The 24,137-nt window shown below is 38.1% G+C and overlaps 1 protein-coding gene and 2 long non-coding RNA genes across 5 annotated transcripts in view; 1 reads left to right on the top strand and 2 right to left on the bottom strand.

Annotated features, from left to right (window-relative positions):
* LOC119245244 (uncharacterized) overlaps positions 1-902 on the bottom strand; it is a 99,555-nt gene extending 98,653 nt beyond the window's left edge. Inside the window, exon 1 of one of the 2 annotated variants that reach the window (XR_008550819.1) lies at positions 742-902. This is a non-coding gene — a long non-coding RNA (uncharacterized LOC119245244). Of the gene's footprint in view, positions 1-373; positions 500-741 lie in introns of those variants that run through there. The other variant, XR_008550815.1, reaches the window with a different exon arrangement.
* Positions 36-24,055, top strand: SYPL1 (synaptophysin like 1). Its single transcript, XM_037511465.2, has 6 exons — positions 36-132; positions 396-467; positions 13,197-13,318; positions 14,563-14,770; positions 19,550-19,738; positions 21,454-24,055. Exons 1-6 carry the CDS (start codon positions 82-84, stop codon positions 21,586-21,588), a joined length of 777 nt encoding a protein of 258 aa, XP_037367362.1. The 5' UTR covers positions 36-81; the 3' UTR covers positions 21,589-24,055.
* The window catches only part of LOC119245252 (uncharacterized), a 45,976-nt gene continuing 26,120 nt past the window's right edge, over positions 4,282-24,137 (bottom strand). Inside the window, exons 2-5 of one of the 2 annotated variants that reach the window (XR_008550820.1) lie at positions 10,720-10,874; positions 9,909-9,996; positions 6,254-6,318; positions 4,282-4,374 (exon numbers count right to left, since the gene is read on the bottom strand). This is a non-coding gene — a long non-coding RNA (uncharacterized LOC119245252). Of the gene's footprint in view, positions 4,375-4,489; positions 4,589-6,253; positions 6,319-9,908; positions 9,997-10,719; positions 10,875-24,137 lie in introns of those variants that run through there. The other variant, XR_005125235.2, reaches the window with a different exon arrangement.

The following is a 24,137-nucleotide window of genomic DNA, read 5'->3' as shown; positions in this document are numbered from 1 at the left end:
GCCGAGCGCGGGCGCGCATGCGCGCGGGGAGCCGACGCGCCAGGGGCCGGACTTCAGGCCAGGGGGCGCGGCGCACGCAGCATGGCGTCCAACATCTACTTGGTTCGCCAGCGGATCAGCCGGCTCGGCCAGGTGTGGCCGGGGGAGGCACCGCCCCTTCCCAGCCCCGGTCCGCCCCTTGCCTCCCACGGCCGCCCCTCTTCGTCTCCGCCCCGGGGCCTCGGCGAGCTGCTCAACCGCCGCCGCCCCGCCCCGCCCCGCCCCGCGGCCGCCCGGGCCCTCCTCCCGGAGTCCGCCCGTCCCGCCTGCCCTTCCGCGCCGCCGGGCTGATCCCTCTCGTCGGTCCCCTCCTCCTCAGCCCCGCCGTGCTCACGCTTTCTCCCTCCTTCCCTCAGAGAATGTCCTCCTTCCAGCTCAACCTCAACCCGCTCAAGGAGCCGCTCGGCTTCATCAAGGTCCTCGAGTGGGTGAGTGCAGCCCGCCGGCGAGGCCCGGGGTCGCGCCGCCGCGCCCGCTCCCTCGCCGGCACCCTCGGGGGTGGGGGGGAACCCGGGGCCGGGGGCGCGGCCGGCGCTGCCCCGAGGCCGCCTCTGTCCCGGGGATCTGACGGGGCCGGCGGAAACGGGACGGGAGGCCGCGGCCCGGGCCGCGTGGGGCGGAGACGCCGCGATCGGCGTCGAATCACGAGTCCCTCGGCTGCCGCCGTCCCGGGCGGACCCGCCCTCCCGCTCGAACGCTCACCTCCGAGTGCCCCGGCGGGAGTGGGGTTCACCTTTCTCGTTGGCCTCGCTGCCGGCCGCAGGGGAAGGGAGAGCTTCCTGTTGCGGTCCAGCCGAAACCCGAGGGGCCGGAGGGGCCGGCGCTGCCTGGGAAAAAGGCCCCGGCGTGCCTTTCTCTGCCCCACTGGCTGGAGGCCGCGCGCTCTCGAAAGCTGGTTGCGCCTCGCAGAAGTGATCTGAAGCACTCACGTCTTAAGTGGTTTTGAGACTGACCCCGGGTTAAACCTGGAGAAAGATAAATAAATGTGGATCGGAAAGCGCACGGGTGTATGGGGTGGGGTTGGGGAGTGGGTCTTTTAACCAACCACCTCCAGTCGGAGTCACTGAGCCACACCGTTTGTTTAAGGTGTTTCCAACCAACATCCTGCTTTTAGGCTTTTCCTGGGCACCCGCAATCGTTAACATCAAAAGAGACTTATTAATTCGACTTTGGTAATGATCACTTGGAGTTAGCGAGTACACCAGACACTTGCAGAGTTCGTGCCTTAAAACTTCGTGGCCTCGTACATAATTCAGGGCTGATTTTCAGGCCTGTATTAATAGGCAGCTGGCAGCTGGCCAGTGTGCAGGCATGTTGTTTTTTTTTTATAGCCAGTAATATTTACATGCTTAACTCTTTAACCCTATATTTCAGTGATAAGGCCGTGAAGAGTAAGAATTTCCGGTTTCCCCTTTGAAATGACCTCCTGAGAAAGTTTTTAAAGTTACTTTTTAAAGTTACACAGAAACTCAAGTTCCCTGGTGTGTACTCAATCTGATTTCCTGCCCACACCCAAAGTTCCCTCCCTACCTTACCCCCAAATTTTGAGTTGGTATTTCCTGAAAACTGAAAAAAATGATTTCACACTAATGTCTATTTTAAAGACATATAATGTCTATTTTAAAGATCGACATAACTGTGTATACTTAGAGTTCTTTAAACCTGGGCCCAGATTTAAATATAAGGAAAATAATTCGGTATAAACAAATTAAAAATTACAGGAGGAAAATCAAGTTAACTGGGCCAATCCAATATAAAGGTTAAGAAAATGCGTCTACCTAGTATATTTAATCTAATTGAGGATTATAATTTTCCACTTAAAGTAAGGTCTTTCGAGAGTCAGTTTTTTCTGTACTTATATTTGCCAATTAAAGAAAATGAGGCAACTTTTTTCCTTAATATTTTAAAAGGTTAGCGAAAAAAGTTTACTAGTAATGGTAAGTCTGATAGATATTTTAAATATCCTTTTTAAACTTTTAAGGAAAGACTTAAGTTCAGTTCTAACAGCTTATTACAAGACTGCTTTATGAAAAGACTACTCTTTGTTAATGGTGTAGTGACTATTTAGTCAACAAATATTTGAGTGTCTATTACATACCGGTACTGTGCTAAGCACTAAAATACAAACATGAATAAGCAGGGTCTTTTTGGTGGTGGGTGTAATTTGCATTTGAAGTAGTGTGAACCTGTACCTCTAAATCATGTACAGTGTTGTAAACCAACATTACCTCAAAAAAAATAATGCAAATTTTTTAAAGTGGTCTTTTTCTCATGATCTATTAAGAAAGACATGAAAATAAATATGAAAGACATGAAATAAGTTTAATAATATGAATTAAAATGTTAAATACCTTAATGAGTGAGTATAGTAAGTCAGAGGAGAGCAGTTGTGTAGAGAAGCTAGGAGGGATTTCATAAATGAAAGCACACTTGAAGCATGAATAATGTTCACTTAGGGAAGTTTGGTAGGGAATGAATTTCCAGGCAAAGGGAACCTAATGTTAAGTGGTGTGAAAAGTGGAAGCAACACAGCTCTATTTGAGAACTTAAAAGTAGTTGGAGTTCCCTGGTTTGTGTACTGAAAGGAAGGGTGCGGTTTGGGGTGATTATGAAAGGTTTCGAAGGACTTGCAGAATAATTTGTAGTTTTATCCTAACTTAACCTTCTGAGGTTAACTTTTGATAATCTGGGCCCATTCCTTAGGAAAACACATGTGTGCAGGGTATAGAATTTTGGGTTGTTGCTGGACAAGCTCTCACTTAGGCCCAGAATTCCTACGATATGGGGTGGGGACTAATTGATTCTAAGACTTTAAACAAGTGAACGACATAATCAGATTTGCCTTTTAGAAGTTTTCATTTTGTCAACATTATAAAGGATGATTTGGAAAGGTCATTTTCTTTTTTTTTTTTTTTTAAAGATTTATTTATTTACTTATACAAGCACTGGGTACAGTTAGAAGCACGGGGAGGGTGAGAGAATTCACCAGAGCTAGAGTGGGGAACAGAACAGGCAGAAGGACCGAAGTACACTGCTGAGGGGAGCAGCGGGCGGCAGGTGAGGTCTGCGCGCCATGTGGGACCCTCCTCCGGTGGCCGGGGAGCAGCCAGGGATCGAACCAGCGCTGCAGGCAGAGGCTGCGGGCAGCTTCGGCAACCCAGCACTCAACCACTGCGCCACCGGGGAGGCCCTGGAAAGGTCATTTTCAAAGCAAGGAAGACATTGCTTTAGAAACTAGAGGCTGTTGGATTGATTGCATTAATACATAAATATGTAGATGATAATGTACTTGAAGAGTTCTTAGATTCTTCAGCACTGAGATGCTGTGTTTCTAGAAAGACTAGACCCCCCCACACTGGATAGAATTGAGTCTTTTATTACTGACATACATCTCCTGGTCAGTCAAATTCATTAAGTTTTCTATTAGCATGTTTTATACCTTCCCAAATGATGCGTGCTTTTCATTTGTCTGCATGTGCTCCTGCCTGTAGATGCCCCATTTATAGACGTTGAACAGAGAAGTAAAAGTCAATGATTAATGTTTATCAAAGTAGCTTTATAAAGTCTTTAATATATTTCTGACAGATTTAATGTGGTTCTTACTTGAGAGCCAGTTATCCCTATTATTTAGATCAAGGTTTTTCATTAACATTTTTTTCTCTCCTTTTAATGTTGAACACTATATTTTGAACTTTCTTGCTGCTCTCTTATGTAGGATGAATAGTGAACAGATATTTAGCCCTGAATGAATCTAAGTAATATGCTTTCTTAATTCCCCATTAAGAATTTTGGAGACCCATAAAAACTTGTAGAAAAGATACTGTTTGGGAAGTACAGGCTAATATATATATATGGAAGTACAGGCTAATTAAATTTAATTTTAGAATTAGTAACCATCTCCAAATGTGTGTGTGTGTGTGTGTGTGTGTGTGTGCGCGTGCACGCTCGCGAGCATACTCACGGGCTGGTCAAGTTTATTGTCAGTATTGACAAGAGATACTTGTTGCGCATATTATATATATGCTAGTGCTTTACCTGGCCTGTTTTATCATTTAATCCTCTTCCAACCTATGAGGGTAAATAGTATTGTTATGTCCAAACCACTAAGGCTTAGAGAAGTTATATACAGGACTCAAAAGGTTGTTCTTAATAATTTTGATGACTTAACCATTGTGTTTTCTAATCGGGCTTTTAATAAATTAATGAAAAGATTACCCAAAACTTTAAGCTTGAGCTCCCCTCAGCAGTGTACTTCGGTCCTTCTGCCTGCTCTGCTTCGCTGCTCTGGCTCTGGTGAATTCTCTCATCCTCTCGCGCTTCTTACTGTACCCAGTGCTTGTATAAATAAATAAATACATAAATCTTTTTAAAAATAAATAAAGTACCTCAGTTCATAAAAAAAAAACAAAAAACTTTAAGCTTGAAAAACAAAAATATAAGGTATCTGAAATAATTTTCTTGTTTTTAGATACATGTTTATAATATGATCTCAGGAGTTAAAAACCATTAGAGTCTTCTTAATTCATTTATCAAGTTTGAATATTTTCTCCTGAAAAACATGAAGCAACATGGTTAAATTAATATTTAAGAAAATTACTATAAAATAATTAATAAGAAAATATATAACCCTTTGAATATTACATTTCAATGTGTTTAAACAACAACCTTTCAGAACTGCATTACTAGTTCATATAAATACATAAGGTTTAGTCATCCCAAATAGATTGAGATTTTTACAAATAGGGACCGTGCAGATTATGAAGGAAAATGCAGATTATGAAGGATAGAGCATATATAGACTTAACATTTGTCTCATCATTTGCTTAATATATACATTTTTAGGCTGTCTCCACCACAGACCACCTTTTAGAAAACATCTTCTGTTAGCCCTACCATTTGTCTTGTTTTACCCCATTGTGAGAAAGGGCAAAGATGATTTCAAATAGCATTTTATGCCTACCATACACTCTGTACTCTTAAAGTGTGTTAATAAATTTATTTACTCACTTCTATGCTCTCCATTTGCTCTGTTTCTTTGACCTAGAACTCTCAGTATTTACCATGACCTCTCTCAAGGGGTCAGTCAGATGATATTTTCATAGATAATACACATATGCTTTCAGAGCACGCACATCCAAATAATCCCACTCATCCCACTCATCCAAATAATCTCTGATAAAATATAAAAGGGAAAATTAAGGTAACACAGCAATGTTCTAATCCAGTAGTTCTGACACTTTGGTCTTAGATCCCCTTTATGTTCCTAAATACTGATGGCCTCAGGAGGTTTATTTTATGTGGGTTATTTACCACGTTAGAAACTAAGCCGAGACATTTAAAAATAATATTATCAGTATATCAGGCCTCCCCGGTGGCGCAGCAGTTGAGCGCTGGGTTGTGAAGCTGCCTGCGGCCTCTGTGGCGCCGGTTCGATCCCCGGCTGCTCCCCGGCCACCAGAGGAGGGTCCCACATGGTGCACAGACCTCTCCTGCTGCCCGCTGCTCCCCTCAGCAGTGTACTTCGGTCCTTCTGCCTGCTCTGCTCCCCGCTCTGGCTCTGGTGAATTCTCTCACCCTCCCGTGCTTCTGACTGTACCCAGTGCATGTATAAACAAAACACATACATACATACATACATACATACATACATACATACATACATAAAACATGCCTCTATTAAAAAAAATTTTTTTTTAAAAATAAAAAAAAAATATTATCAGTATATCACTTGAAAACTTGAATTACATCAATAGCAACAAATGCTGCCAGTTTTCCTTGAAGGAAGCCCACGTCATTCATTTTGGAGAAAAATAGCTGCTAAATATCAAAGTCTGACTAACTGTAGTTTGTTACTTACTCTTTCAAGTAAAACAACTGTTTCATGAAAAAAATTACCTAGTTCAGCATACTGCTGGTTGTTCCTGAAGACAGCCATTGTATTTTGGTTTGATGTCCCATTTCATCACAAAGAACATTAGAAAGACTTAAGGATCAGATCTTAATGAAAATAACTTATACTACTTTGTAAAGATATTCTTAAGTGAAACTAGCCTTTTTTTTAACTGCATGTGCATGGAAATGAGACAACATTTGATGCTATTGTGATTCTTATCAACAGTTTTATCCACTAGCTTTTGTTCATATCAGTGCAAATGTCAACACAGTGTAAAAAGCAAATAATGTCTTAGTAAAATATTATGAGAATATTTCTGACCTCATTGAGCTCCCTGAAGAGTCTTGGGTACTCCCTGGAGTCCACAGACCACACATCAAAGAATGCTGTTCCAAAACAAGATAAACATCATTGGGGTCTACAAATGGAACAGAAAATACGGCTGGGAGAAAAATTGTTCCCAGATCTGGAATAATAAATCTGGGAAGAAAGTGTCAATGTACTGTCTGGATTTCTGACTAGCATAGAGCTGAACACTGATGATGTGGGCTAGGGGACTCAAATATCCACCTAAACAACAACCAAAAATCTAGACCTACTAGGCCAGGAGATGACTGTAAAACCAGTAGATGTGGATAAAAGTAGAAAAACATACTCTCAGCCTGTATTTTTCAAATATCCTAAAACACACGGAAGAAAATTAATTTTCACTTTAAAACTCATAATATTGGCAAATACTATTAGTTTTCTGCACGAAGTGACAGGCTCACTTAAAGACAGACAGACAGCTCAATAGCAGGATATCCATTCACTCCAGAAGATATAAAAATAATAGAATAGTCTGAAACAATTTGAAAATAAGTGTATTCTGATTACTTGGAGATTTTTTATTTCATAATAGGCTTAATAATTGTTTAAGAATAATGGTGAGGGCCTCCCCGGTGGCGCAGCGGTTGAGCGCTGGGTTGCGAAGCTGCCCGCAGCCTCTGCAGCGCTGGTTCAATCCCCGGCTGCTCCCCGGCCACCAGAGGAGGGTCCCACATGGCGAGCAGACCTCTCCTGCCTGCCATCCACTGCTCCCCCCAGCAGTGTACTTCGGTCCTTCTGCCTGCTGTGCTCCCCGCTCTGGCTCTGGTGAATTCTCTCACCCTCCCGTGCTTCTGACTATACCCAAAGCTTGTACAAATAAATAAATAAATAAATAAATAAATCTTTAAAAAAAAAAAAAAAAGAATAATGGTGACAAAAAGTGCTGTCAACATGAGTTAGCAAAAAACTTACAGCTATTTATTTCAGCAGAAATTCAAGTTTATTTCTCATGATCAAAATTCTTAAGGGTTATCAAATGGTTGGAACTTGCTATGATTGTACTTTAGAAGCAGGAGGAGATAGAAGAATGAAACTTGAAGCACTTTGTAACTCACTTCACTCCTTAGTGCACATTGGGAAACTAGAATAACAGCATCGATAACACAACTTTTTCTTTTTTTTAATGAGTATCTTTAGTGGACACTTCAGCCTTTGCCTTATGAAAATCAGTACCTTCTCTTTAGGTATCTAATCCTAGGCAAACATGCTGTGACAGTTCATTTTTTTTTTTTTTAAATAGTGAGTGATCATTTGAATTAGTAAAGCAGTGTACATTTGATTTTGTGTAGTATACTTTTAGGTCTGTTAGTGAAGATTTCAATTAAACCTCTTCAGAAAGAAATTTAAGTAGATAATATCAGATTAGTGATGAAAACAAGTAGCAATGATTAAATTAGAAGCATCTAAAAGACACCCACAAATTAGATGAGTACAAGTATTCCCCCTCATAAACTCTTAGCTGAACAGGATCTAGAAATAGGACATAGGACTGTGACTGTAATTGTTTTTCACATAACTCATTGAAAATACCAGTGGTCTCTACATTTTATTATATTAATAAATCACTATAAATGTAAAATTGTATGCATGGAGCCCCAGCATGAATCTAACTTAGATGCATATTTTACTATGTCAGTGTCTTAAGGTATACACTCAAGGTAGATTTCATTAACTCATCTAATATTCACCTAATAATTTTTTTTTTTTTTTGCTACATTCTTATGCTCTGATAAAGTAGAATCTGATATTTCTGTGTAAGGTAGCTAATGACTAGATTTCATAGGGTACTAATGCTTCCGTTTTCTCTTTTGGACAAGCCCAACATGGTTTTCAGTGGTTTATAAATTGCAATAAAACGCTAATTCTTGTTTAAATTGAAAAGTAGATATCAGTAGGAGTTATTAAGTGTTTTCTTCTTGTCCACCAGTTAATTGAGTACTCTGCCAAAGTTGCAGATCTCAGTAAGTGAAGAGAGATTTGCCATCATTGTCATCCAGTGGGCAGAGAGATGAGTGGAACTGTTTCTCTGGTAACTTGAGGCTGTCACAATGAGTATGGAACCTTTTTGACCTAGAGTGAAGCTTGCTGTCATCCTGTCCTTGGATTCTTATAAGTTATAGATAGAATCATGTCAGCAGTTTCGATCATTTTTCAGGATGGAGAAGGAAGGGAAAATGAATTTTACAAGTGGCAAGGAAATATAAATCATAACAAGTACTACTGATTTTAGACTACATGTGCTCATAGGGCTAACCTTCCTAAAGTAAATGAGTGAAACAAACTGGAAGAAAAGCAATAGTCTAAATTAGTTGATTTCTGGCAACTAATATGTTTCCTGAGGATTGCTGAGATAGTAAGAGAGTGATGGCCATTTGGAACGCAGATGACCTGTTTTAAGTGTCACCTGTCACTCAATGTCAGGTGATTGTTTTATGGGAACATATGTCTAATGTTGCATCTCTCTCCACACACTCAGAAAAGCAAGACATTCAAATTTTTAAGTGGAGTATGCTGATAGTAAAATGTGACAACAATTTCACAATTTTTTATAAATACTGGGAACGCCATACAAATATATCTGCAGGCCAGGTTTCACATGGGCTGCCAATATATAACGACTAAATCAAAATAGCAGTAGACTATTAGAGTGAGTTAATACACTTGGACAGTTTATCCTCAGATTATTTTTTACCTTATTAAGTATAAAGTGTATGCCTTATCCCCTTTTTCTGTAAGATAAAGACCAGAGTTGTAACATGGTATTTTATGTCTTGAAATGATGGTTATGTTAGAATCAAATATGCTTTTATTTGTAGATTATTGGATATTCATATTTTTTTTAATTGGGCAGTTACTGAGCATTTGCTATGTGAATAGGTTAACACTGAAAATCATGAATAAGACATACGTGCAAAAAACACGTTCTGGCAAGGGAGAGGTAAAGGTGACAGTGTGCCACTTGTTTATTAATTTTTGTAGTAGGTGGAAAACTAATTTTTGTTGTTTTGGAGAGCAGGTGGCTTATAAGGCACCAACTCAAGAAAAATGCCTCTAGTATGAGTCTGTGATTGCCCAGGGGACAGAATAGGGAGTTCTACACAATCAAATGGGTAGGACCTTAAAGGATGACCTTATTTAGAGAATCAGGGAGTTAGGGACAATTTGCTACAGAAGAAACATACATCCAAGACATAAATACATGGTGTGTTTCCAGAACAATAATAGTACAATATGATAATATCATATAGTACCTGGCAGGGAGTAGAGTGCAAAGAAATCTAGAAAGATCAAATTGAGGCTATCTCAGCCATGCCTGTTAGGCTAAATTAAAAAACTTGGGCTTCTTTTTCCCCTAAATTTAGGTCTGGAAAGCCATTGAGGAAATCCTTTTACATGGTAATTTAAGTGTTGTATTAGCCACACTAAAAAAAAATGAAAAGAAACATGAAATTAATTTTCATAATATATTTTAGTCATAACCCAATATATCCAAAATATTGCTTTAACAAGTAATTAATATAAAGTTACTGGTGAGATATTTTACATGCTTTTTTTTTTATACTAAACCTTCATAATCCAGAGTACATGTAACAACACTACAGCTTACCTCATTTCAGATGAGCCATGTTTAAAGTGTTCAGTAACCCTTTTTGGCTGTGGCTGCTTTACTGGACACTGCAGCTCTAGAGCTCCCACTATAAAAGATGAATGATGATAAGAATGAGATAAGAAATGAGAGTCTGTTGGATTAGTGCCAATGAAAAATGGTGAAGACCTGAACCAAAATAGTAACAGGAATGACGCAGACAAGTAAGCAGAGCTTTTACTTTGCTCTCTGCTTTGTGTAATCTCAAGCAGTTTTTTTTTTCACTTGTCTTTAGGTTTTTATGATTCATCCATGTGATATGGGTATCTATAGTTCATGTATTTCTTTATTACTGTATAATATCCTTTTGTAAGTATGTATGACTGTATGTTATCCATTTTCCTGTTGTTTCCCCCCTCCATTTTCACTATTATAAATAATGTCACTGTGACTATTTTTATGAATGTCTACTAGTACACATTAGCAAGAGTTTCTCTTAGGTTTATATACTAGTAGATACTAATCCTTTGTTATACTATTGCAGATACTTTCACCTACTTTGTCGTTTGTTTTACATTCAAAAGCTGACTTTTTATCTTAAAAAATTATTTTTCTGCTAGATTTAAAAATCTATGGTTAGTGTTTTGTTTTTCTTCACTGTGGTCACAGATTTTTTTAAACTGTCTTTAAATTTTTTCAAGATTCTCTTTGTACATTTAAGTCTGCAGTCCATCTGTCTCATTTATTAAATTGTCTTTCCTTGTATTAATTATCTGTTGTAACATAATAAATTACCCCAGGCTTATCACTTAAAACAACAGATATTTATCACCTTATAGTTTCTGTGTTTCAAGAATCTGGAAGCTGCTGAGTGGTTTTTACTCAGGGTCTCCTAAATGGTTTCTTTCAAACTGTTGACTGGAGTTAGAGTCTTCTCAAGCCTTCCAGCTCACTCACATGGCTGTTGGCAAGCCCCAGCCAATCCACCTGCAAGATCACCACATGGCTGCTGTTAGTCCACTGGTAATCCTAGATTCTTTGCCACATGTGTTACTGTAAATTACCTAAATAGCCTCCCAACATGTAGCTGACTTCCCCTAGAGTTGGTGATATTAGAATGTGAGAAAAGCGAACAGAAGGTGTGGTCTCTTGTTGTCTAATCTCAGAAAGGACATCTATTCTGTCTACCTTATTTTATTCACTAGAAACAAATTATTGTATCTAGTGCATACTCAAAGGTAGAGAAATTAATCTCCACCTTTTTTTTTTTTCTTTTTTTTTAAAGATTTATTTATTTATTTATACAAGCACTGGATATAGTCAGAAGTGCGGGAGGGTGAGAGAATTCACCAGAGACAGAGCCAGAGCGGGGAGCAGAGCAGGCAGAAGGACCGAAGTACACTGCTGAGGGGAGCAGCGGGCGGCAGGGGAGGTCTGCGCACCATGTGGGACCCTCCTCTGGTGGCCGGGGAGCAGCCGGGGATCGAACCAACGGTGCAGAGGCTGCCGGCAGCTTCGCAACCCAGCGCTCAACCGCTGCGCCACCAGGGAGGCCCAATCTCCACCTTTTGAGGAGTAGTATTCACAAATTTATGGACATATCTTAACAACCCCATACTCCTTTCCTTGGTGATCTGCATTGCCCAAGCTATAAGATAGACTTTGTCTACACACATCTATTTCTGATCTCTTTATTCTGTTCCAATTTGTGTATTCTGTTTCTTTTCTCTAATACTATTTATTTAAAGATTTATTTATTTATGCATATAAGAGCTGGGGTACAGGCCAGAGATGCAGCGGCGGGGGTGAGAGGACTCACCAGAGACAGAGTGGGGAACAGAACAGGCAGATGTACTGAAATACACCGCTGAGGGGAGCAGCAGGTGAGACATGAGACAGGAGAGGTCTGCTGCGCCATGTGAGTCACCTCCATGGCTGCCCAGGGAATCGAACTCATGCTGTGGTGGCTCCAGAGACCTCTATAGTGAGTGCTGCGTCTTAACCCCTTGCACCACCAGGTAGGCCCTCCAACTACTTTTTAAGACCCAGAAATACACACAAGTAAGACTTTAAAGAGGCCATGTAGGGGCCTCCCTGGTGGCACAAGGGGTTAAGACACAGCAGTATGAAGCTATCCACAAGTTCAATACCCGGTCAGGGAGGTAACTCATGGCACAGCAGACCTCTCCTGTCTCACCTGCTGCTCCCCACAGCAGTGTATTTCAGTAGATCTGCCTGTTCTGCTCCCCACTCTGTCTCTGGTGAATCCTTTCACCTACCGCATCTCTGGCCTGCACCCCAGCTCTTGTATGCATAAATAAATCTAAAAAAATAAAGAGCCCATGTATGGAATAGTATCTCTTCTTTGCTTACCACCTTTGGACTTCACAGTTACTTTTGAGTTCCAAATAAAAATACCTCCATTTCATTCCTTGTAATTTTTCTATGTTAATAAATAAGATGTCCTTTGAATTTAATATAATTCTTAGTAGGTACATTGGAGTATGAGCAAATGAATTGTTATAGGTATGGTTTACTGATTTTTATATTATACTTGGGAAAAATAAAATAACATTTGTTAAAAATTGCAAATAAGGGGCCTCCCTGGTGGCCTAGGGTTTAAGTCTCACGCTGTCATCTGAGTTGGATCCCAGGCCAGGGAGCTAACCCACATATGGCACAGCAGACCTCTCCTGTCTTGCCTGCTGCTCGCCTCAGCAGTGTATTTCATCAATTTCCCTGTTCTGTTCCCCACTCTGTCTCTGGTGAATCCTCTAACCTCCCCCGTACCTTTGGCCTATATCCCATTTCCTCTATGCAAAAATACTTTTTTTTAATTGCAATAAAATGTTAATTTTTTTCATATATGCATTTAATTTGTGTTAAGAATTTCTAGAATGTTAGTGAGCTAGTTTTTTTTTTTTTTTTAAGTTATAGAATATTTAAGATTTATTTATTTATTTATACAAGCACTGGGTACAGTCAGAAGCGCAGGAGAGTGAGAGAATTCACCAGAGCCAGAGCGGGGAGCAGAACAGGCAGAAGGACCAAAGTACACTGCTGAGGGGAGCAGCGGGCAGCAGGAGAGGTCTGTGCGCCATGTGGGACCCTCGCCTGGCTACCGGGGGGGTCGAACTGGCGCTGCAGAGGCGGCGGGCAGCTTCGTAGCCCAGCGCTCAAATGCTGCGCCACCAGGGGAGGCCCTAGTGAGCTAGTTTTTAATAACCAATTTATATAAGATTTTAATGACCCATGTTTCAGGTATAGTAATGTCTCCCCCCCCCCTTTTTTCTGTCTTACTTTGTGTAGATTGCTTCTATCTTTGCTTTTGCCACCTGTGGAGGTTTTAAGGGCAAAATAGACATTTCAGTATCTTGTCCTCAAGTTCCTGAAAATAAAACAATTACTGCCACTTTTGCTTATCCATTCAGGTGAGTTACTTGTCTGTTTGCTTTTATAATTTAACAACTTGAATTCACTTTCGTATTGACTCATTACGATTTCCAGCAATTTACTGATCTCAGGGAATAGAAAAAAATTTCATATTCCTTTGTAAGTAGTGGTTATTGCTATTCAAGCCATGGTACATAGACTACCTGTCTGCAAACTGTCTTCCCAGTCTTTGTTGAAGTAAATATGGACGATCAAAGTAAGCATTTAGAGACTTTTATGTGAAACTGCTTTGACATTTTTATTATATCACTCCACATTGAACTGAAGTTTTAAAAACAAAACAGAGCCTGTTCCATCAGCTTACAAAGCCTGTTCCATGGCGTTCCATGGAACGCCATGAGGTGGAATTAAACTAAACTTTGAAAAGTCCAGATTTCTTGTATATATGCAATTACTAAACAATTTTGTCCTTTATAGAGTTCTAGCACATGTATTTATATAAAGTAAAGAGTTCCTGTGTTTCTTTCACCAACATAAAACTTGATTTCCTTACTCTCAAACTAAAATGAGTATTTTATTTGTAAATTCTTCATTTGAATTCGTTGAAAAGTATCTTGAATATTTCCTGTATTTAAGCCTCTCTTGGATTGTTTTTCTGACCAGTAAATTGGAAAAATTACTTCTTAAGTTTGTTTTGATTATTAAATAAAACCTTATGTTAAAGATATGTCAGCAGTAATTATCTTTGTTTCTCTATCTCCCAATCTCTCTTTTCTTTCCTAAGTCCCTATACAAGCTACTGTTACAGCATCTTTAGTGATAGGGCTTTTGCCACTCAAGGACTGGAAAAATTAAAGATAATGTGAAGTCAGCTGCTAATTAATCCAGAATTAAAATACATTATTATAATTGGATCTCCTGGAGCTAGTCACACTGACTCTGCCTCCTAGAATGGGATATCATATCTAAAATTATAAACTATTTTGCATCAGCCCTCTCAATCTGCTAATTTTTCATTGCAGGAAAATAATATCTGGGTGTGAAAGTACTTAATTCACTCTATAGCCAGTCTATCATGAACCAATTTCTGGGTTATAATTTATGTACATTTCTTATGAAAATTTTTAACTTAAATGTTTGATTTTTTTCTTATTTTACAAGGATAATATATATATTTGGGAATGTTTTTTAAAATCTCATTTTAATGTTCTGCCTATGTGTTTCTAACTGTTGGAAAAGTTTTAATAATTCATAAGTTTATTTGAATCTTTTTTTTAAATAGGTTGAATCAGGCATCATTTCAGACAACTGCACAGGCAAATGTGTGTGATATACAATGGAATAATCAAGTTCTTATTGGAGATTACTCTTCCTCTGCACAATTCTATGTTACATTTGCAGTCTTTGTCTTCCTGTACTGCATTGCTGCTCTTCTGCTCTATGTCGGTTATACAAACCTCTATCGGGAGAGTAGAAAATTTCCCATGATTGTAAGTAATTGCTGTCTTTTTTTTTTTATTAAAGGTTTCTTTTTATATATATATATAAGATTTATTTATTTATACAAGCACTGGGTACAGTCAGAAGCGCGGGAGGGTGAGAGAATTCACCAGAGCCGGAGGGGAGAGAAGAGCAGACAGACTGATGAAGTACACTGCTGCGGGGAGCAGCGGGCGGCAGGAGAGGTCTGCACGCCATGTGGGACCCTCGCCCGGCGGCTGGGGATTGAACAGGCGCTGCCGAGGCTACAGGCAGCTTCACAACCCAGTGCTCAACCGCTGTGCCACCGGGGAGGCCCTAATTGCTGTCTTTTTAAACAAAAATAATTGCTTAAGTATACATTATATGTTTTTTCTAATTTTTATTTACATTATATTTGAATAGTTATTTTCTATTCTATATAAAATAGTTATTTTCTTACACTGGAAATAAAAATTTTTAGCATAACCCAGTTCAACATATTTGGGCCTGTGTTTGAGTTTGAGGCTCTAAGATTTAGCTCTCTCAAGTTTTCGTGTTTAACTCAATTCATTCAACCTGTTTTGCAGCACTTTCTCTGTACTCTTGGGAGTACAGACCTTTGTTTGTTTCTGTTTTAAACCTGGAACAGTGATAGAACATACTAGGTTGCAAGTAGCAGAGAAATTAAGTAGAAATTGTACCTTTAGTTTGAAGAATTGCTGACCACATTAGTAGTCTCATAACTATGTTCCTACTTTTTCCTCTTTTTCAAAGACCCCCCCTCTATGCCTTTTTGCTGTCTCTTATTGAGCGCTATAGTCTTTATCAGGAATCGGCAAACAAGCCAAATCTGACACACAGTTGTTTTTTCAAATAAAGCTTTTTTTGGAGCATGGCCATATCCAGTTGGTGATGTATTGTTTCACTGCCTTCACGCTGCAGTGGCAGAATAGTTGTCACAGAGATAAAAGATATTACAGTTTGGTCCTTTTCAGGGGAAGTTTGCTGACTCCTGCACTGTATCCCCAAATTCTTTAATTTAAAATCTGACTCAGATAATTCTTACTTTCAGCATTAGTGGCATTTGTGAGCTAATCTGAATCTTTGAGAATTTGAGCTTGAGGCCCTAACACATTTTTTGGCTTCAGAGTCTACTGAGCTAGAAATAAAAATAATCTCTGAGATTCATGAATGTTGGTAGAATCTGTCTTAGATTATTAGTGGCAAGTCCAAAGATAAGCCATGGTTTTAAACTGGACATCCACTACAAAGACTTGAAGAGAAAACATGTGTTTATGATACTGGTCATTCATCTCTATGAGAAAATACTGTCATCTGCTAGTTATTTATGAAGTTACTTTAAAGGGAAGGCTGCTTAAATAGGAAAAAAATTAACATAACAGATTTTATTTACTTACTTATTTATTTTTAATTTTGCTACCTGGATCATAAGATTGAAAGTGGTAAGTAAGGAATAAAACAATTTTTTGTGCATATTTATTGTTTCTGTTATCTGAGGAGAGATTCTTAAACGAAACCTTTTTTTTTTTTTTAAGATTTATTTATTTATGCATACAAGAACTCTGGTATAGGCCAGAGTTATGGGGGGATGAGAAGATTCACCAGAGATAGACTGGGGAGCAGAACAGGTGGATCCACTGAGATACATTGCTGAGTGAAACAGCAGGCAAGATAGGAGCGGTCTAGTGTGCCATATGTGGGTTAACTCCCTGGCCTGGGATCGAACTCAAACTCAAGCTGCAGGGCTGGCAATCGTGCTGAGAATTTAACCCCTGAGCCACCATGGAGGCCCCTTAAACCAAACAAACCTTTTCATAAAATATTCTTGCTAGGTGCCTTTCAAAAAGATAGACAACTGATTTTCAATGATTAGCAAAATTTACTTATAAGATTCTATAACTTCTACAGACTTTTCAAGTTTTATTTCAAAAGGAACTGATGATCATAAAGATAATTTCACTTTGTTAAAATTCTTTACATTTTAACTTCTCAGTGAAGACATGTCTTGTCATTTGTCATTATCCCAAGAAATTTTTAAATTAAACCTTAGCAATGAGTTTTTTATTTCTCGTTGTTTTGTTTTACTAAGCTTTAAAAATACCACACCTTTTTTTTTTTTTTTTTTTTTTTTTTTTTAAGATTTATTTATTTATTTATACAAGCACTGGTTACAGTCAGAGGCACGGGAGGGTGAGCGAATTCACCAGAGCCGGAGCAGAGAGTATAAGAGGCAGAGTGACGAAGTACACTGCTGAGGGGAGCAGTGGGTGGCAGGAGAGGTCTGTGCGCCATGTGGGACCCTCAGCTGGCGGCCAGGAATCGAACCGGCGCTGCAGAGGCTGCGGGCAGCTTCGCAACCCAGCGCTCAACCGCTGCGCCACCAGGGAGGCCCAAAAATACCACACTTTTAAAAGCGGTACTCAAATCTATTTTTGCAGAGGGGTTTTCCATCAAATAAAACTATAAAAACTGATCTATTGCATCATTTAAAAATTCAAAAATGATTTTCTACCTTGGAGTAATTAATACTCTACAGAGAGAGAATCTAGAATTAGTTCCTTAAGTGGGGTTTTTTTAATTGCTGTAATATATAATGGATGTTTATTGTCTATAAAAGTCTAGTTTCTGAATTAAATTTTAAATTCTGCTTTTAATTCAGCCATATAAATGTAAATTTTCTTTAGATAGCCAATTTTTTATTTTTTTTTTTTTTTTTTTTTTTTTTTTTTTTATAAATTTTATTGTTATATTCCCCATACAATTGCAGCCCCCCATTCTGACCCCAATCCCTCCCCTCCCGCCCCGCCCCCTAAAAGTGTCTCTGGTTCATAGTTTTTTGTTGATTTTGATTTTCACTTTCTTATAGTTATTCATTTTCCTGGTCCCTTATTTAAGTTTTCTAGATTCCTGCTATGAGTGAGACCATCTGGTATTTTTCTTTTTCTTTTTGGCTTATTTCGCTGAGCATGATCCCTTCCAGCGCCATCCATGTTGCTGCAAATTGCATGTGTTTATCTTTTTTGAATGCTGAGTAATATTCCATGGTATATATGTACCACATCTTCTTGATCCAGTCATCTATTTTTGGGCATTTGGGTTGTTTCCAAAGCTTAGCTATTGTAAACAGTGCTGCTATAAACATAGGGGTGCAGGTGTTCTTTGGAATTGATGTTTCTGTGTCCTTTTAGATAGCCAATTTTTTAAATATGACCAAAGATAATACTGATTTTTTTTCTTTTAAATAATGCTTGTTATTGAAGACATATTTCTTTAAATAGTATTCTCAATTCTCTGCTAAGGAATTTCTGGGAGCACTTCAATTTGAAATTTGATGTCAACTTTAGTTGTTTTTTTTTAAGTGTAGTACTTTTTTGTGTCAAGTACAGGAACTTAAAGGTTCTAGGAGAATAAGAGATATCATAAAACAAAACCAAACAGAGATAGGCTATCCTAAATCTTAAAAATGTGTTACAAGTCATATACTATCTTTGACTGATAGAATCAGAACTGCCACAGACAGCTACAGGTCACATATTGCAGAACTCCAGTGACTTATTCACCTGGGCTACAGTGTGATGACTAGAATCCCAAGTAGAACAGACTATTCTCAGAGGCTCACGTTCCCCCCATTTTCATTTTCCTTCATTCTAAAATTACTCTGTGTATCATTTTCAAAAAAACTGCTTCTGAAATATGAAAATATCATGCTTTAAGCCATCAACAAAGTAGGTTTTAAAAAGCATAATCAGGGCCTCCCCGGTGGCGCAGCGGTTGAGCGCTGGGTTGCGAAGCTGCCCACAGCCTCTGCGGCGCCGGTTCGATCCCCGGCTGCTCCCCGGCCACCGGAGGAGGGTCCCACATGGCGCGCAGACCTCTCCTGCCGCCCGCTGCTCCCCTCAGCAGTGTACTTCGGTCCTTCTGCCTGCTCTGCTCTCTGCTCTGGCTCTGGTGAATTCTCTCACCCTCCCGCGCTTCTGACTGTACCCAGTGCATGTATAAACAAAAACAAAGAAAGAAAACATGCCTCTATAAAAAAAAAAAAAAAAGCATAATCAGGAAAAAAAAAAACAGTGTTTTTTAAATTAGGAATTTGGAAGGAAGCAACCTGAAAATAAATAAAATTTGACATACTGGTCAGAGCTATAGACTTTAGCCCAGAGAGAATTTATTTAGCATTCAGTAACCTCATACTATTTATCAGTTTTCCAAAAGGCATTGTATTTCTTAATACAGTAAAGGGAGTTGAGAGTGTATGCAAAGGATCATAATGAAGGACCTTGAAATTTAAATTGACTAAGGAGAGAATTGAGAACATGAATGAAATTGAGACAGTAAAAAAGTGATGAGATTAGATTGAGGGTCTTGGAGAGAGTCAAAGAGGAATTGGGATGCCAGAGGAATTGAGCTGCAAAGAGGTGATGTTGGGGAGTATAAGATCATTGAAAGGGAGATTGGGGGATATTAGTGATAACAGGGTCCAAGATATGATCCTCAGGGTGAGTAGCTAAGGTCAGGTTGTGGTAAGGACAGTGTAAAATTGTGATTTCCAATTTAAAAGTCTTAGACTGGTAGAGAATTGAGTCCCAGTTACTAATGTATCTCAGACACTGGCAGTATTTATTAGTATAGTATTTATTTTAACTATGGTCTTTTTATGAAGTATATCACACAGGCCATTTCTCGGTGCCATAGGGTTTCACTGCAATTTTAATTCTTTTGTCATGGATTTGAAATTTAGTATTTCTAAATTTACTTCATTATTAACTCATACTTATTTTTTGCTTTAGGACTTTGTTGTTACTCTGGTTGCCACTTTTTTGTGGTTGGTGAGCACTTCAGCCTGGGCTAAAGCTCTTACAGATATTAAAATAGCAACCGGTCACAATATTGTCCAGGAACTTCAGCCTTGTCATAATAAAGACATGACGTGTCATTTTCTCTCAGTAACTAGTATGGGATCCCTGAATGTATCTGTGGTATGTATGCAGTATTGATCAAATATTTTATTTCCCTTATTAGAAAAAATCTTACAAGAAATTATGATAACTTGCTTTTAGTAGACCTGTGGGTGAATGTACTAGTTTTTATTTTTTAAAGGATGACTGAGTCCTTTCATTAAACTAGACTATGTAAATAGGCATTTTCCCTCAAAGGCACAAATAATAGTCACTAACACCTCTTAAGACTATGTATCAGACATTGTGCTAAGGGAATTACACTCATCTCTTGTTTTAGCTACTCAGCAGTTCTAACAGAAGTATGAAAGATAATGTTATTATCTCCATTTTATAATGAAGATGTAACTGGGGAAAAATATGCTCAAATGTTAATTCTGCCATTGTGATACAGCTCTACTCAGTGGCAATCCAAGGTTTGAACAAGATCTGATTTTATAGCCTATTCTCTTGACTTGCCCTGGGTATATAAAAATACTTTTATAGTTTATTAAATAAAAAATTTTGTTTATATAAATTTAAATATTGTTAAATGTATTTTGGAAAAATACAGGTAAATGTATTATTAATGTGCTGAGTATATTATGTTTGGGGAGAGGAGGCTCTTGTCTTTCCAAGAAAATAATTTTCCAGTGAATGAAGTAAATACCATTGTAAAACAATTTGGCCAAATTTTTGTGTTTCATAACTTTGTAATTTAGAAGCTTTTGCATTTTTTGCTTTTATAATGACCTGAGGTAGGGACAGTTTCAGCAATGTTGTTTCTGTATGCAAGTTTTGAACTTAAGTAATATTATCCAAGCTTTCTACCCCACTCCTACTTTCTATGTCTTTTTATTCTCATATTTTTTAAATGAATTTTTCAATTTATCTCTGAAATGTTCATCTTTTTTTTTTTAAGATGTTTTAATTATGCATACAGTTGCTGGGGTGCAGGCCAAGAGGTGTGGGGGGTGAGCGGACTCACCAGAGACAGAGTTGGGAGCAGAACAGGTGGACCCACTGAAATACTGCTGAGGGAAGCAGAGAGTGGGCCTGGAGAGGTCTGCTGTGCCATGTGGGTTAGCTCCCTGGCCCTGGGTCAAACTCATGCTGCAGTGGCTGCAGATAGCTTCATACTGCTGAGACTTACCCCTTTGCACCAACAGGGAGGCCCTAAAATGTTCATCTCATATCAGATTTATATCTGGAAGATTAATTTCTTTTAGGTTGATTAATACAAAATATAAAGTAAAGTTCTTCTGTGACTTCTTTTCTGGTCACACCTTTTGGATTAGAGGAGATGGTAACAGGGAAAGAAAGTAGGGAAATGGGAAAAGATTCAGAAGGGCAGTTTATACCAAGTTAGATGGGAGAAAAGTAAAAGCTCCCCAAAGAAGGAAACATGAATTTTTATTTCTCTTCATTCAGAAGCACTAAGTCTAAATACAGAGAAATAAAAGGAAGGCTTTAGTTTTCTCAAATTTATTCCCATCCTTTTTTGATAGCAAGATTTATTTTAGTCATGATTTTATATATGTTACTGTTTTAGAAATTTAGCTTTATTTCATGGAAATGTCATTATATGCCCAAATTTGTCATCAAAAGAGAGAATCTTCCCTCTTTCCCCTCACTTTATATGTAGTTTCAACTTTAAATGAAATAAAATCTACCTAAAAATAGCAAATAAAACTAAAATTTTTTAAATTCAATTTTTTGAACTAGATACTAGATTTTCATGTTTTTCTCTTTTTTAGATCTTTGGCTTTCTGAACATGATACTTTGGGGAGGAAATGCATGGTTTGTATACAAGGAGACCAGCTTACACAGTCCATCAAATACTTCTGCTTCCCATAACCAAGGAGGTATTTCGCCTCCTACTGGAATATAATTAAAGGGAGAAACACACTGGATGAAATATACAACTATATTATGACCTGTTGCCAAATCTTACGAACCATTATTTGTTTCTAATAAAGTAATGGCTTTTTCAATAAATTGGTGGGTTTAAAATTTTGCTGCTTTTTTACATGAAATCTGTGCCTTTCTTAGAAATTTAAGATGTAAATGTATTTTCACATGTAAATTTGAAAATTCAGGGGCCTATTTTGGGATGATACACATTTTTCAATGAACAGTAATTTCTTCACTAAGTTGTTTGCCTTCCAAAGTGTTTACACTTTAAGCCTTATCATATGTCTTCACTCAGAAGAATTATATTGTCATATCATAATAGGAAGAAAATCTCTATTTGGATTATACACTACAGTAAGTTTGTACAGATCACATACCTAAGAACTGTCTTTGTTTAAGAGAACATTGATTACAGAAATCATATTTAGAAAAAAACATTTAGTGGAGAATTTATATCAGAACATTGTTAATATGTTATGAAAATTTTTTAATTGCAAAGACTCTGTATGTTTTGTTTTTCTGAATGACCTACCATTCTTACTAGGTGTACTAAAATTATTTGAGGAGTGGAGTTTGAAATTTTCTGTAGCTGTATAGCTGATAGTAATGCTGTCACATGAGGTGTAAGCTTCCATTATGTTGGTTTTTTAATAGACTTGCTATAGAAGTAGAAAGAACATGGTTCAACTAGTTATTTTGATATGTATGGGCATTACTAGGTGATATTTGCTGTCCTTTGTTGCTCATGCTACCTCAGTGCAGGCTGAGAGTCTCGTTTGACTAAAATAATTCACATTTTTTTGTAGACCCTGTTCATAGGGTTAAAAAAATTACAGTTGCCTTTTACTTTTCGGTCACTTAACATTTACAGTCAATGACATTGCTATTTTGAGTTTAGCATTGATATTGTGAAAATAAATGAGATTTGGATTTTGTGTTTCATAATGTTCATTCTTATTTCACAAATGGGTGATTAAGGAATTATGCATTATAAACAAACTAGTGAGCTATATTATGGGTGCTTTGTCTGCACGTACATTTGGTTATATTTTATATAGAAGGCTTATTCACATTTTGCTTTTATTTTTGTTGTACAGGGCAAGATTACTTATTCTTACAACATGATTGCTTATATGTAAAACACATCTTGCTATTGCCTAATTTTGTTGCTTTTGTTCATGACAAGAATTGTCAATATGGAATGTATACCTTTTACGCTACCAACTTAATAAAGGAGTTAAAAGAAAGAGTGCACTGATTGTTACAAAGAAACCTTCATCTTAAAGACATGAAGGAAACTGCAAGAAATAGAATATCATATTAGATTTTCCAAATGTTTGGCAAGGAATAAAAGAGACCTACCAAAAAAAGCTTTGGAGACTCTGTTCTATCCTTTTTTCATTCACTCTCGTTTAAAAAATGCTTGTTTGCGGGAACTCCCTGGTGGCGCAAGGGTTAAGATGCAACCTATGAAGCTATCTGCCGCCACTGCAGTATTAATTGGATACCCACATGGCGCAGCAGACCTCTCCTGCCTCTCATGCTGCTCCCCTCAGCAGTGTACTTCAGTCTGTCTGCCTGTTCTGTTCCCCGCTCTGTCTCTGGTGAATCCTCTTACCCCCCACACCTTTGGCCTGTACCCCAGCTCTTATATGCATAACTAAATAAATCTTTAAAAAAAATAAAAAATTATTAAATAGTGCTTGCTTGTAACTTTCAGGTTAAGTTTTTCTGACAATTGACTGGTACACAGCAAAGTTTCTTGATCAAGAGTGCATGCCCAGGTGCCAAACTGCATGAAATTGAACATTGGCTTCATCATATAGTAGCTAGTTACCTTGAGCAAATCATTTAGCCTCATTGTACCTAATTTGCTTATATGAGAAATAAGAGTACTTAGAAGAATGTTTATAGGAATGAAATGACTTAATAAATGTTCAGCATATAATTACTTCGTAAATGTGAGCTGCGATTACTATTGATACCACTAATACATAGATTCTTCACCTGGAGTCTATGGGACTAGCGCAGGGAAGATACTGATCTTGGGCAGAGAGGCAGAGGAAGCTTCAGGATTACCTGGGTCTTTATATTCCTCAAATAACTGATTATTTTGCTAGTTTTCTATAGGTGGGTGGGTATAAAGTTAACATTAAATCTTAATAGCTACTAAAATTATAGTGAATCTAATTTTAGTATATGCTGCCGAAGCGAGCACAAATTATAGTGAATCTAGAAAGGAATTCTTTTTGTTACCCTGATAGTCCGATTTTGAGTTCAACATAGGGCTAAGCAATTTATAAGCTAAATTCTAGGACAGATGTAACAAAGACTGAATTACGAGATGATAGGTTGTAGAGAATTACTAATAAAAGTATTTACTAAGGTTTTTGTGGATTGAAGTCACGCGGCTAAAGATAATTCTTAACCTACTGTAAATGTTAAGGGTTGTTGCTTGTAAGTACTTTGTTTCACAATTTTTTAACTTATGTAGTATTTCAGATTAATATAAAAATAATATATAGC

The sequence above is a fragment of the Talpa occidentalis genome, unplaced genomic scaffold (assembly GCF_014898055.3).
Source record: "Talpa occidentalis isolate TD23 unplaced genomic scaffold, MPIMG_talOcc4v2.1, whole genome shotgun sequence".
Taxonomy (NCBI): domain Eukaryota; kingdom Metazoa; phylum Chordata; class Mammalia; order Eulipotyphla; family Talpidae; genus Talpa; species Talpa occidentalis.
The sequence above is the reverse complement of the archived record's forward strand: the minus strand, read 5'-3'. Positions and strand labels throughout refer to the sequence as shown.

What these genes read in the sequence shown, in the direction of transcription:
- SYPL1 (XM_037511465.2), top strand. Translation starts at nt 82, where the DNA reads ATGGCGTCCAACATCTACTTGGTTCGCCAGCGGATCAGCCGGCTCGGC. An exon ending in GGATCAGCCGGCTCGGCCAG is followed by an intron (nt 133 to 395) that starts GTGTGGCCGGGG and finishes TCCTTCCCTCAG; the next exon opens with AGAATGTCCTCCTTCCAGCT. An exon ending in TCATCAAGGTCCTCGAGTGG is followed by an intron (nt 468 to 13,196) that starts GTGAGTGCAGCC and finishes TACTTTGTGTAG; the next exon opens with ATTGCTTCTATCTTTGCTTT.